The 13375-nt window shown below is 34.7% G+C and overlaps 3 protein-coding genes across 4 annotated transcripts; all 3 read right to left on the bottom strand.

Moving 5' to 3' along the window:
- Positions 1-1617: 1617 nt before the first annotated feature.
- On the bottom strand, positions 1618-6860 carry LOC126653590 (transcriptional corepressor SEUSS-like). Of its 2 annotated transcripts, none has more exons than XM_050347513.2 (10): positions 6690-6858; positions 5499-5783; positions 5267-5392; positions 4825-4870; positions 4531-4745; positions 4367-4435; positions 3751-3845; positions 3246-3339; positions 2522-2591; positions 1618-1816 (listed from the first exon to the last, which is right to left on the bottom strand). In XM_050347513.2, exons 1-10 carry the CDS (start codon positions 6690-6692, stop codon positions 1749-1751), a joined length of 1071 nt encoding a protein of 356 aa, XP_050203470.1. In that variant the 5' UTR covers positions 6693-6858; the 3' UTR covers positions 1618-1748. The 2 variants fall into 2 exon arrangements, with proteins under 2 accessions (XP_050203470.1, XP_050203471.1); XM_050347514.2 differs by having other exon boundaries at positions 1678-1812; positions 6690-6860.
- Positions 6861-7352: 492 nt separating this feature from the next.
- On the bottom strand, positions 7353-9170 carry LOC126688014 (probable receptor-like protein kinase At5g24010). The gene has a single exon (XM_050382575.1). The coding sequence runs from the start codon at positions 8972-8974 to the stop codon at positions 7544-7546; it is 1431 nt and encodes a 476-aa protein (XP_050238532.1). The 5' UTR covers positions 8975-9170; the 3' UTR covers positions 7353-7543.
- Positions 9171-10235: 1065 nt separating this feature from the next.
- Positions 10236-12927, bottom strand: LOC126688219 (uncharacterized). The gene is made up of 3 exons (XM_050382842.2): positions 11989-12927; positions 10752-11294; positions 10236-10658 (listed from the first exon to the last, which is right to left on the bottom strand). Exons 1-3 carry the CDS (start codon positions 12829-12831, stop codon positions 10542-10544), a joined length of 1503 nt encoding a protein of 500 aa, XP_050238799.1. The 5' UTR covers positions 12832-12927; the 3' UTR covers positions 10236-10541.
- Between the last annotated feature and the right edge of the window lie 448 nt (positions 12928-13375).

The following is a 13375-nucleotide window of genomic DNA, read 5'->3' as shown; positions in this document are numbered from 1 at the left end:
AGGGGAAACAATCGACCAATGAAAATAAAGAAAAAGATAATTTTATACTTTTTTTAAAAACAGATAAGATATAAACTTTCCACTTATTATTTTCTCTTTCTTCTCATTTCTCTAACTCCTCATTGGATAGGTCTATGAATTTTTCATAGACCGGATCTAGGTAAGAACTTTCCTTCATTTTTAACCTATATTCTAATAAAACGTTAACGATAATCATTTACGTATCTTGTTTTTAATATTTATTATCAAAAAAATTACTCTTGTTATACCCTTGAACAATTCCACTGTATTATCAAGTGATTTTGATTTATTTTCACTTCTTGATTTGTAAAATATTTATTTTATAATCTGTCTTTCTTTATGAAAATTTTGTATGATTTTTATGAATTTTTTTTATATAAAGAGTTTGTAATAAGGATGACAACGGGAAGGAGATTTTCCGTTCTCCATTGGGACCCGCTACTATTTGGGCGGGAAATTTCCATCAACCCCATGAATACTGAGAATGGGGAAAATCATTCTCCATCCACGGGAATGGACAGGGATGGGGAGTATAATCCCCGCTCATGGGGATCCCCATTCCCTCTAGTAGAACCTGACTCGACAATCTTGACCAAAGCAGGGATCCCGCCCTCCTGACCAATTGCGGTCCTTCCCTCGGGAATAGTCGCCAGATTACCCAAAACAGCAGCAGCCTTCTCAACCATTACACCTGCTGGGTCCAGAAAATCAGCCCCTCGCTTTACCTCGCCCTTGGTTTCACAAGTAACTAAGTAACTCGTCAGCCTGTATGCAACCAAAAACATATTCAGAGACAAGACAACAAACCTATTTTGCGAATGGAAAAAACCATAATCTCAAACTATACCATTTCTTTAGCCCCTGGATTGCCAGACCGTGATAATTCGACCAATGGCGCTACACCACCTTCCTGGAACATTGTGTTGCACAACCTGCTGCCGCTTGTGCAGAGCTGCAAAAGAGCATCAGCTACGTTTTGCTCCTGGAACACCGTGCTGCATAACCCACTGCTGTTTGTGCAGAGCTGCAAAAGAGCAGCAGCTGCGTTTGGCTTCCCTCTAGTAGAACCTGACTCGACAATCTTGACCAAAGCAGGGATCCCGCCCTCCTGACCAATTGCGGTCCTTCCCTCGGGAATAGTCGCCAGATTACCCAAAACAGCAGCAGCCTTCTCAACCATTACACCTGCTGGGTCCATCAACTCCACAAGGTGCTTTACAGCCCCCGCTTGCACAATTCGGGCTTTGTTTTCGTCAAGTATTGACAAATTGAACAAAGCCGAGGCTGCATTTTTCTTCCCCTTGGGAGTTCCATTCCCCAGTAAATCAACTAAACCTCCAACTGCCCTGGACCGCCCAATCATGACCTTATTCTCCTCAATCACGGAAAGGCAAAAGAGAGTGGCAACTGAATTCTCTCGAGCCTCCGGGCTTCCTGTTTCTAGGACATGAATAAGAGGTTCAGTAGCGTCTGCATTAGCAATTGTTGCTTTATTGATATCATCAATTGATAAGTAGCGGAGCGCTGCAACAGCATCTTCCTGAATCTTTATATCAGTTGATCGAAGTAAGTCGACTAAAATACTGATGACCCCACAGTTTGCTAAAAATATACCAAACCAATTGTTCGTGTTATATTTTGCAAGTAGCCTGAGTAAAACAATCGCTTGTCTTTGAATGTTAATCGAACCAGTCTTCAAGTCCTCAACAAGCTTCAGAAAGTGGATTTCACTGGCTGAAAAGATCGGCTCTTGTTTCGATCAAGGGAAAAGAAACTAAGCTTGGAACAAGCCTATCTAAAATGAAAAGGACCCATCATTAGCATACAGAATGACATCACAGACAAGGACTACAGAAGAACTGAAGCATTATCAGCAAATTAATCTAAAATGCCATCAATACAAGCCAAATGATAAAATAAATCTTATAACTCATTATTTCTTTGTAATTCAAGTATAGTCTTCTGATTTTATCGAGTAAAAATTGCAATTCAAGAAGTCGTGTCAGACGCGAGGCACAGGCTGCCAAGTAAATATTCTACCTAATGTTCCGAAGCTATCATTTTCTTCCACATTCTAAATCCATTTTGGCCATGTAGTAGAATTTAAGTTAGCAATAAAGAAAATGCATACAAAAACTCATGTCCATCTTTCCGCAGAGATTAAACATTAACGATATTATCAACAAGTTACAATTAAGGGTTAATTACAAAAAAATCATGAATTTTAGGGTGTTCTGCAATTACAAAACGAACTTAAAAACTAAGCAAAATCAATCACCAACTTTTATTTTCAGGCAAATCGGAACGCCGACTTATTTTCCATTGGAAAGATGCTGATGTGGCTGCCAGAACAGTGTATATTATGGCGTCCACATCAGCGTTTTCTCAATAAAAAATAGGTCGGTGTTCATGTTTTATTTGCAAATCACGATAAAGTTCGTGATATAACCTTACAATTAAAGAACATAAATCAGAAAGCAAGAAATTCAATGAATTTTACCCATTGGTCCCTTCCCAGATACTCGGCTGAAGTCCATCGCCTCCTGCAAACTATTATCTATCATTAATACCTGATAACTGATTTTAACTTTATGATGAGAGGGATGTGGAATCAAACAAGGATTTGATTATCTAATATTGACGAAAGTGAACCGTCATATTTAGGTTATCTCTTGAAATTTTATCAGAACTAAAGAGAGTCCATAATTACTTATTTTATACTGAAATTCCAATCTTCCATTACAAGTTCAATTGGTGAGATATGAGTAAACATGACCTGTCATGTTTTTATCAAGTTCCTTTTCATTTTACTTTTGAGATTAACATGTTTCAGTGGATTCTGTATTTTAGATGTACAAACAATATATTCTGTAATGTCAAACACACTCATCCTCGGTCATATACTAGAAAGAACACATTAAGCAAAGAAAGTCAATTTCTAAAATTGATCTTATTGCCTGAAGCAACAGAACCAATTCGGACAAGTACTCTAAATTTCAGACTAAACTAAAATCTTCACACATGCTTAAATCCAGTACCAGTCGTCATGTGGTTTCTAATGACATGCACTAAGACAATCGGAAGTCTTATTAAAACATGGTGACATTGATGAAGTTCAGCTGTCACAAGAAATCAATTAGTATATCCTCATGCAACACAATCGGGTAGTGCATCAATGACCACTTTGCAGAACAAAGAATGAAGAATCAGAAGGTAAACATGACCTGTAAATACCGAATATATCTCAAACTGTATCCATAACCAGTAAACAAAGATGTCTCCAAAGCTTCTGTCAAATGACTAGCAGATTCGTTTACCCTGTAAAAGTACTGTATAAGCAGAAGGTAGAAAATGGTAGAGGTGGGATGTCAAAACTAAACACTCTAAAGAAAGATATTGATGCAATACCAAAAGCACATAGGTTAACACTGCATTCACATATTAAAAAGTACAGCCAAACATTATGAATCAGATGAATAAAGAATAATAGTTATATTGATAAATAAATATATTCCTGAAACAAATTTCAGTTCTTTTGATTGTAGCATTTCATGAATTGAAAGAACTCCTTGAACATTATTTCAATTTTTAGAAACATATAAACAGTTTCCCATCCCACTTAATAATGATAATAATTTATTACGATTGGAGACATGTAATCAGTCGGAGGACTTCAGCTAAAAGGCAGGGAAGTGACTTCAGAACTCTGCTTATATATAGAAAACTCACCCAATAAAGGTATTTTCTAGACCAGGTTCGAATAGCCACAATGCATTTTCAGAAGAAAATCGGCATTTTTGTGCTGCATCTACAAGCTGACGTGCCTGCAAAATATGAGCTCCGTTTATGAAAGGAGACTCTTGATATCAACAGTTTCCCTGCTGGCACACCACCTTAGCAGCACCAGTAGGCAAGAAAGAATCAATCACATAATCAGAGAGATCTTTATCTCCTGAACAAAAAATATGCATACGGGGAGCACTTGAGAACACATTACTGGAAATATCTCAAATACATTAAGCTAGAAAATATGACCAGATCAAGTTTAATATAGGATTAGCAAAGCAGATAATCAGAAAATTACCATCTAATGGAAATTAAGGACTAATTAAATAAGCCAATGTTGGTAATTTTTTTTTAAGGATTACAGGGAAATTTAAGACAAGCTTTTATACATGATGATAACGCCTACTAAACTACCATGAACTTTGCATTTCGTTTTCAACAACTTGTTGATTCATCAAAGTATAACTGGCTCAACAATATCATAATACTGTACCAAGATTCTCACTTAACAGCGGAAACTACCAATTTACAGAATAAAATAAAAAAAATTAATAATAACCTTTGTTTTTATCAAATTTCGTGGAATAAGCTCCTCATGACGCTGTGCACAAAATTCCCAAGAGCCAATCTAGTTAACACAAATGAACTATTTAATAAGAATGTAATTAGTAATATACTTAAAGCTGTTAATATCTCAAAATGGCCATTTATCAACCCTCGTACCTTCAAATCTGGAGAGAAAACAACACGAAGTTGACCATCACGTATCATACGAAGGTTCTCATAGACACCTTCTTGTCTGGCCTGTTCATAGCGAAGGACAACTTGACCGCTTGAGTTCTGGGATTCATGAGGCATATCAACATAAAGAAGCTCTTCTAAAGTGGGTCTTTCGTATTTGATTTGGAATAATCTAGGCAGAGCCTCAGCAATTGCTTCTGAACGCACAAGGACAACATTTGAATAGTAAGAAATATACTGATATCTAAAGTTACTGTAACAAAAACAATAGCATACCGTAACCACGAAAAGCCTTCTGATTGCAGAACTCACAATGCCAACCCTGAAAATATTACAAGTATGTTACCGGTATTGTCACATAAATAAAAAAAAACGTTCATGAGATCTATTAACAGTACAAAAAAAATTATCAGTCAAAGTTTGTTGTTGAGTTTTATACAGTGAAGACTCCAAAAAAGCAGAATTTCAGATGCAAGAGCAGATGTGAGGCCAGTATTTGTTTGAGAAGCATACAAACATAGTAGCTTCAATCTTCAAATTAACATAACAATTCCAATGAATGCTAATAGAGATCATTTATTCCAAAATTAAGTCTCAGCAACACTCTTCTCCCCCCCAAAACCCACCCCCACTCTTGTGGGATTCTTTCCCTAAAAAACAACCTTTATTCTCTCCTAAACAATTATATGTAATCCTATTACGCCTTATCATAGCATACCTGGGAAGAACCGGTGCTATCGCTACTAAGGCTTCTATTTAGATACGCTGAAACACACAATCTCTTCTTTGCATCGTTAGTAAAGAAGTCTGAAACAAATTTGTGCCAGAACTCAATATTGTTATCCTAAACAAACAATCAGCAATAAACATATCAGTCACAAAAATGAAAACAAAAAAACACCAAAGACTGTAAAGTGGTGTTCCCCAGAAAAGAGGAAAACGGAACTTACAGTGGGTCTATGCCGCTGCTGATACAAGTACTGAGTTAATTGAAAGGCACAAGCACCCTTTACGTAGTCTGGTCTATCCTGCTGCTGTCCATGTTGACATATCTGCGGCTCAAGTTGTTGAATATCAGATTGTTGGCTCTCAAGTTCGCCAGGTGAAACATAAGTAATACCAAGATCATTCTGTTCTGTAGAATCGGGTATAGACTCCGCTGTGGAGTCAAAACTTCCCAGCTGAGAATCATCCAGACCAGAGAGGCTGGTACTTGAACTCCCACTTCCAGAATTCTGATGAGGATAAGACAAAATGTTTGGAGAAACAAAACTTTCTTGTGGAGAGATATGGCATCCTTATGATCCCAAAAATGGCAGATTTTGATTGCAAAAGCACACAGGTCATACAGATCAGGAACAACCAACTGGATTTAATTGCACTTATCACACTATTTTTCCTAAAGCAAAGCTGCCGCATCGTTGTTATTTTTTTTAAACACCTAGTTTTCAAATTGAGCTTATCTAAACAACCTAACAAAACAAAAGCAAAGATTAACCCTGTAACAATTACATCTGTATAATTGAATCATGTATGTACACATTGAAAACATTACTACTCGGCAACCAAATTTGAAATGTATTTTCTATTATATTTATCACAAAAATTTCCAATTCTTGGAATAAAATTCAATTATCTTGTTTCGGGAGACATGGAATCCAACTCTGTATATTTAAATAATTTGAACTTCATCAAGAATGTACAAATCCTGTCAAATATTAACGGTGATTTGAAATAAATTATGAACAAGATGGTAATGGAAAAAGTTGCCATAGAAGAATCTCTCCACAAAGAGATACGATACAACAAAGTATCCAAAATCCCTCTCTAAATAGAAAGCTTTAATCTTGGATTCTAATCGTTTACGTTTGGCTACCAAGAAAATGAAGAGCAGCAATATAGAATTTCATTGCATCAAAGAAAATGGAAACTCAAAGTAAAGGTCAAGAAAGCAAGAAACAGCCGATAAAGTCTTCTTCTTGTCAACTCTTACTTTAGAAAGATCAAAGGCACACAAAGATTCGAATAAAGAAACACATGAATACAACGTCGACGAAATCGTTTGCAACAGTGAATTAGAAAATGTGGGTTTTTTTAACTCATACGAACTTAATAGAACGCGGCAGATAAAGATTACTAACCATTGTGAAGAGAAAGCGAGCGAGCAGAAGAGCAGGAGTGGCAGTTTTAACACAAAAATACAATCTTTTACTACTTTCTTTATCAGTTCAAAGATTCTATGATTTAGTACTTGTTTTGGTATTCCAATGATTTTCTTTTTTTATCGTTAATCATATTCTCAAACCGCTAAACAAATTTATTTTATTTTGGTTTTTGTTACAAATATGCTAGACAAATGCTAGACACATCACAGTAAAATTAAGAATATACCAGGAAACCAAATTATGATTTAACCACAAAAATTATTTTAGTATTTTAACATTTCAAGTAATGTGATTATAAAGATATTATTTTGAACCTCCTTTTATATTTAATAAAAGATAATATATGTTAAAGGATGGTCTATTTTGTCATTTTTAATAACATTCAGTTCCACTTAATTTAAGTAAACTATAATTAAAGTCGAAGTTAAAAACAAAAGTAGTCAATATAATATATTTAGACTAAATTTTAATTGCTATAAATTTAGTGATTATCAAAAACCTTATTTTTATTTTTCATATTGTGTAAAATTTCAAAAGCCTTTTCAGAATAAAGCATTTAAAATGTAAGATTGGATAAATTTTCGTACTGAAAAATAACTCCAAGTAAATTAGAAAAGAACAGCTTGATAGAAAACAGGATACACAAAAACTCTAATATCATTAGAAAGGCGCAACAGACGCAAAGAAAATGCAAAATTTACAATACACTATTACAGGCTTTACATACAACTTACTTACATTAATACACTCCAAGTTTCCAGATTAATATGATTAGAAATTAAGAAACTATCACATTACAAATTATATCATACAAAAACCTGTATTTCACATCATTTTTTGGCAGTAAAATGCTGATTTCCTTGCTTTAATGCAACTTCCGAGACATCGGTAGGCAATTTTGACCATACAATAGAGTCCCTCATACCACTGATCCTCCTCTGCATAACAACATACACACTCAACAACACACACAAAACAGCAACAAATGGAACCAAAACACCGACACTCTTTTGCGGCCAGCTGCTCAGTACCATCCCGGCGCACATCTTTCCGTCGAGACTACCCGCTGAATTATTCATCTTCATGATCTCAACTCCATTCAATATGCCATCGACAGTATGCGCCATACTAAAATTTGAAGGTCCGATACTCACTCTTATAACCCCGTTGCTCTCGCTATCGACGACGAAATCCGTATAAACTGGAGAAGCCAATGCATATGTTCTAGAATTGAGATCCAAATTCTCATATGCCAAATTCCCATTAAGATAGACATTAAAGTATAGCAAACCAAGTGACATACTGGCGATATCGCAAAAATGCAATCTAACAAGATATTGATAACCCTGAACAACTGGAAACACCCATGTCATATTTCCATTAACAATCGAAGAATTCGTGCTGGAAATTACTCGAGCAGTATTGTAAACAAAATCCGGGCCGACTTCTCTACTAGCACCTCCATTCTGATACTTAATTCTGCCACTGAAATAAACCCGAGTAGCCAACTCGCTCGATTCAAAGAATCGATCATCGGGAATCCATGTTCTCCAAATTGTATCGTTAAAAGGCGTAATCTTCGGACCTCCAACATTAATCCTATACATAATTTCAAGACCCTGCTTGCTTAATCCAACTAAATTTTCATTTTCAAAACCGTTCACTAGAGTTGCCACATCACCAATTAAATCTTTAGGTGCAGATATAACTTCAATTGCATTAACAAAACCAAATTCACCTCTCTTAATTGGAATAAACTCAATCATAACCTTATCAGAATCAACCCAGATTAAATACTCCTTAATTATCCAATTATTCACCATATTTACCACAGTAAAATTGCTCAAAACGACATACCCGTTAACCAAAACGTGGAACCGACCGTTCTTTAAGTCAAAATTTGAAGAGCGAAATGGGTTAAAATGAAGACGTACCATATGGGTCCCTGGATCCTTGATCTCGAAAACGTACTTAGAGGGCTTGTTGAAAACCCTAGCTGTGTTGTAAATTTGAGGAGTGTTAGGGTTAGTGTTTTGATTAGCGAGTGGAATTGTACGTGTAGCGGAGAGAAGTGGGGTATCGGAATTGGAAAATTCTTCGTCGGAAATGAATTGGCGGTTATGAACGGTGGCGGCGACTGCGGAGCCGCAGTTGATGAGATGATTATCGGTGGGAGTGAAGGTGGAGAAGGATAGAGTGGTGATAAGGCATAGAGTGAGGGTAAAAATGGAAGAGTGAAGTTTCGTGATTGGAGTCGCCATTGGAAGAGAAAATTACAAGAACTGAGAAACCTTTTGAAATGGTGAACTAGGAGAAGAAACTTACTCCATTTTTCTTTGTGATTGAGCGGACTCAGCGATTCGGATCGGAGTCTACGCGTTCGGACAAGCTGTAAGATTCCGTGCGCCTTTCACGCGTTTTGGTCATAACCCACCCCATGTTTACGAGTCTCCTGACCCCCTCAATACGGTGAGTTTTTTCTTCTTGTCGTATGCAAATAAACAGCCTATTTATCAAAATTGTAACATGCTCCACAAACATCCCTTTTGTAAAACTAAATGGTAGATGCCTACTTAGAATAAATTAAAATACTTTTATAAAAACTAAAAATTAATTAAGTATTGTTAAGTGGTTATAATAGTTAAAAAATAGTCTTTCAACTTTTTTAATAAATGATTATAAGTTACTCACTCCGTCCAAATTGATAGTCAATATTTCAATTTTCTTTATCCCAAATTATAGGCACTAGATATTTATCTCCCCAAATAATTGTCAAACATATCCTCATTGATTATATGAAATATTTTGAAAATACAATAAAAGTCACTAAAAAACAAAAAATGTCACTATATTAAATGAGTGCAAGTATGATACTCCGTATTAAGTCATTTTATCTAGAGAATTTAAATTTTTTAATATCCGTGTTTGTCCTAAACTGTCTATCAATTTGGGACGGAGGGAGTAATTATTTAAAAAATTAAAGCTACTCTATTTAATGTGTTTGATAAAACTATAAATTAAAATATTTTGATAATTTGGCTTTTGATTAACTCTAAATTAATAATTTTCACTAGCTTTATAGAATACTAAAAGTATAAACTTTTTCTAGCGATGGAAGGAGTATTTGAATAAAAGGAGTTTATATAATTTTTTATAGAATGAATTATTCGATAATATAAAAATAAAAAACCATAATTTTTCATTTTAAATTGTTCATATAAATTTCACATTCTAGATAGAAAATTCTAAATCCATTCTTTATGTAGATAATAAATTGTTACAATATTTTGTTATTTTAAAATTATTTCTACGAATCCATTCATATTATATATAATTCAAACTATTTTTTTTTAAATTATATATTTCACATTGTATTATATTTTGCTAAATTTTTAAAATTTCAATCCAAAAATGTTCTCCTATTCTATCATCTAATTATTGTAGTCTAAATAAATAAAAAAAGCTATTGTTGTCCAAAAATGGGTTATTTTTCAAAATGATATCGAATTTTTGTACCTTGTATGAAATTGAAACTTTTTTTAATTCGTATTTTTTGGGTATCATAATTTGTATATTTTATTCCAAACAAATTTTATACAAATTCATGCTATTTTTTATGACGTGGCAATCATAGTAAACTCCACATCATAAAACAACATTCTTGCATCCGGTTGCCACGTCATAAAAAATAACCTGAATTTGTATGAAACATTAATTTGAAACAAGATATAGAAACTATAGTACAAAAACATACAATTTAATAAAAGGGTTCATTTTAATACAAGGTACAAAAGTTTTTTAATATTTTGCCTCAAAAAAGAATTGTATTCAGATATTCAGTTCCATAACTTCAACGATTTCATCTTCTTCGCATTCCCCAACATCAACTATCATAGTATCTTTAGCCTCGGTCGGTAATACTCTGCAACAATTCCTTCTTGGCGCCTACAAATCAAACAAAAAAACTCAAAATTCCATTAATTACAATGGTCCGCAACAAAAATATAAGACTATTCATTGATTTATGAAATACATCACCTTGTCCCATAAATACGGGTCGGGTCTCTTATAAACCTCAACTCTATTGATCGGAGAAGGATTATCCATTTCCCAGTTGCAATTCGGATTCAGAGTTCCAGTCCCAACATATTCAGTAGCCGTCTGATCAGCATGAGCGTCATATAAAGCATTCGAAAGACAATAAACCAACGGTCTTTCACATTCATTCTTGCTAACCGGACGGGTATTAAACGGAAAACCACGGTGGTCGGCCCTTGGATACCAGTTCAGAAATGTTCTCGCCGGTCTTTCGATTTCCCGCGGCGGAATTATGCCTTGGTAGATTTGAACAGCGTAGCCCCATGATACGGATACGGTCCAGTTTCTGGGTTGGTCGTAGCAGATTGATTGCTGCAGTAGAGCTGCTGAGTCTAGCTGTGATGCTACTCTTAATCTTTGTAGTGATTCTACTCGATCGGAGTTTGGAAATATTGGCGACACTAGGTCAAGGTGGTGGAGTGAGACTAGTGGTGTCACCGGATGTGCTGCTAGAAGGCCGAATAAGTTTCCGTATACATCAAACTGTTAAGAATGCAATGAAATTTGTTTGGTTAAACAATGGAATAGTGGATCATTCAGAAATAGTAAAATAATAGTATTTCTTTTAACAAATAAAACAATAATAATCTTTTATAATTCAACATTTAAAAGCTAAAAGTAGATACTAATATAGTAACAGTATGCTATAGTTTAAATGGTATATGCGGGCAACATTCATTAGAAAAAGGTACTGAATTAGTTAATCAACAAGTACGAAACTGGCGGATTCAATAGGCAATTAGAGAAATTGATAGCTTGATGGGAGTGATTATTTCATGCAGCGGTTATATCACGTCATTTTTACAACGAGTAAATAAACCGCTTGTTAAAGTATTTGATAGTTATTTGTTTTTATTATTAAATATTTAATGTTGCAATGTCTGATTAGTTTATTCTACCAATGGTGTGAAATGTGTGAAATATGTGAAATTAATTTTTTGGGAATCATTTCTCATAAAATGAAATCTTATCAAAAAAGATTTGCCAATACTATTTGATCACTCCCCATTTCTACTTGTTTTTAATAACAATAAGATTGTAAATTAGTTAAAGATTAGTCAATGATTTTTTAAAAAAATAGTCAATATGTAGTCTACCAAAAAGAACAAACGCTTTGTCAACATGTAAGCTTAATTTGCTCCTAAAAAACAAAAACATAGGCAAAACATAGACTAACCTGATGAAATCCAGGTTCCTTGGTAAGAGGAACACCTAGTTCAGCCATACAAGCTTGAATCCGATCATCAGAACCATACAATCCAGAATATCTCTTCATACACCTATCCTGCATCTTCGCAAGCGCCACCGCCAACGGGTAACTTATAGCAAAACCACCACCACCATACGCCATTCCATAAGAAAAATGAATATTCTGGATATGACTCTCCGACAAGCTCCCAATATAATAATACTGACTATGATCATACTTCGACAAAACCCTAACCAAATTATCAGTAATAAAAACTGTATCATCATCTCCCATTACGAACCATCTCACATCCACCATTCCTAGCTTTACCGTCTCAGATATTATCCTCGATATCCGAATTCCTGATCGTTTACCTTCCTTGTTCTCGTAAGGAAAATCCGACGTGTCGGATGAGATCATCGTCGGCGGCAAGAGGTTGAAATCGGTCGAGTCGGTTTTAACAGGGTGGTCTAGCCAGACCACGCCGCGCATTTCGTCAGGCTTCCACCATATTTTGAGATATTCTTTTCGCTTGCTCCATAGCTTGGAAGAGGCACCGATGCCGAAAACTATGTGGTGGAGGGTTGTGTTGAGCTGGATTTGAGATTGAGATGGCGGTTCAGTAGCTGATAATGTTCGATTCGGTTTTGGGGGAAGAAGATTATTTTCATAATTATGTGATTGGTAGATAATGGGAGTTGTTTGTTTGTTGGAGAAGAGTGAGTTGAGGGAGTAATATATGGATGAAAAAGTGAAGATTATGATGAAGCAAAACAATAATTTTGGAGCTGTGAATGCGAATGAATTGGGTTTCATGTTGTTTGAAACCATGGAAGATTTTGGTGAGCTTTCATGGGTTTCATAAGAGATTTAGACAAGAATTAGAGAGTTGATTCAGTCGAATAAGAAGGAAGAGTTGCATTGAAAATCTACTGCCTCGATTGCCAAGAGTTACAGGAAGTTTGCTTTGTATAGGTATAATTAGTCATATGTTTGAGGAAATAAATCGACTTTTTACTGTATCAACCTTTAATAATATTTTAAAAGGTTAATTTTATATAAAATCACCACTTTTAATCACCGTTTTTGAAAGACATCGTATAAATTTATCACCTTTTATTTTTTTCAAATATATCACCGATGTGAAAATCCGGTGTATCTTCGTTGACTCGACAACCAAATTTTCTATTTTAGTGTTTCAATTTTAACTTTTTAAAAATATATCAACCAATAGTTTTTAACCATTGTTGACCATCAATATTGTTAAAAAAAACAAAATAGTTCTCATATTTATTTAAATTTACGTGTTATATTACTAAATAATGACTATTGTGCGTGCAATGATACATTTATTTATATAAAATTAAAAGAGAAA

The sequence above is a fragment of the Mercurialis annua genome, linkage group LG6, assembly GCF_937616625.2.
Source record: "Mercurialis annua linkage group LG6, ddMerAnnu1.2, whole genome shotgun sequence".
Lineage (NCBI taxonomy): Eukaryota > Viridiplantae > Streptophyta > Magnoliopsida > Malpighiales > Euphorbiaceae > Mercurialis > Mercurialis annua.
The sequence above is the reverse complement of the archived record's forward strand: the minus strand, read 5'-3'. Positions and strand labels throughout refer to the sequence as shown.

Coding starts and splice junctions, on each gene's coding strand:
- LOC126653590 (XM_050347513.2), bottom strand. Junction 5,393..5,498: donor AGCAGCGGCATAGACCCACT/GTAAGTTCCGTT, acceptor TTGTTTGTTTAG/GATAACAATATTGAGTTCTG. Junction 2,592..3,245: donor GATATATTCGGTATTTACAG/GTCATGTTTACC, acceptor ATCAGTTATCAG/GTATTAATGATAGATAATAG.
- LOC126688014 (XM_050382575.1), bottom strand. CDS start 8,974: ATGGCGACTCCAATCACGAAACTTCACTCTTCCATTTTTACCCTCACT.
- LOC126688219 (XM_050382842.2), bottom strand. CDS start 12,831: ATGGTTTCAAACAACATGAAACCCAATTCATTCGCATTCACAGCTCCA. Junction 11,295..11,988: donor AGGAACCTGGATTTCATCAG/GTTAGTCTATGT, acceptor CATTCTTAACAG/TTTGATGTATACGGAAACTT. Junction 10,659..10,751: donor ACCCGTATTTATGGGACAAG/GTGATGTATTTC, acceptor TTTGATTTGTAG/GCGCCAAGAAGGAATTGTTG.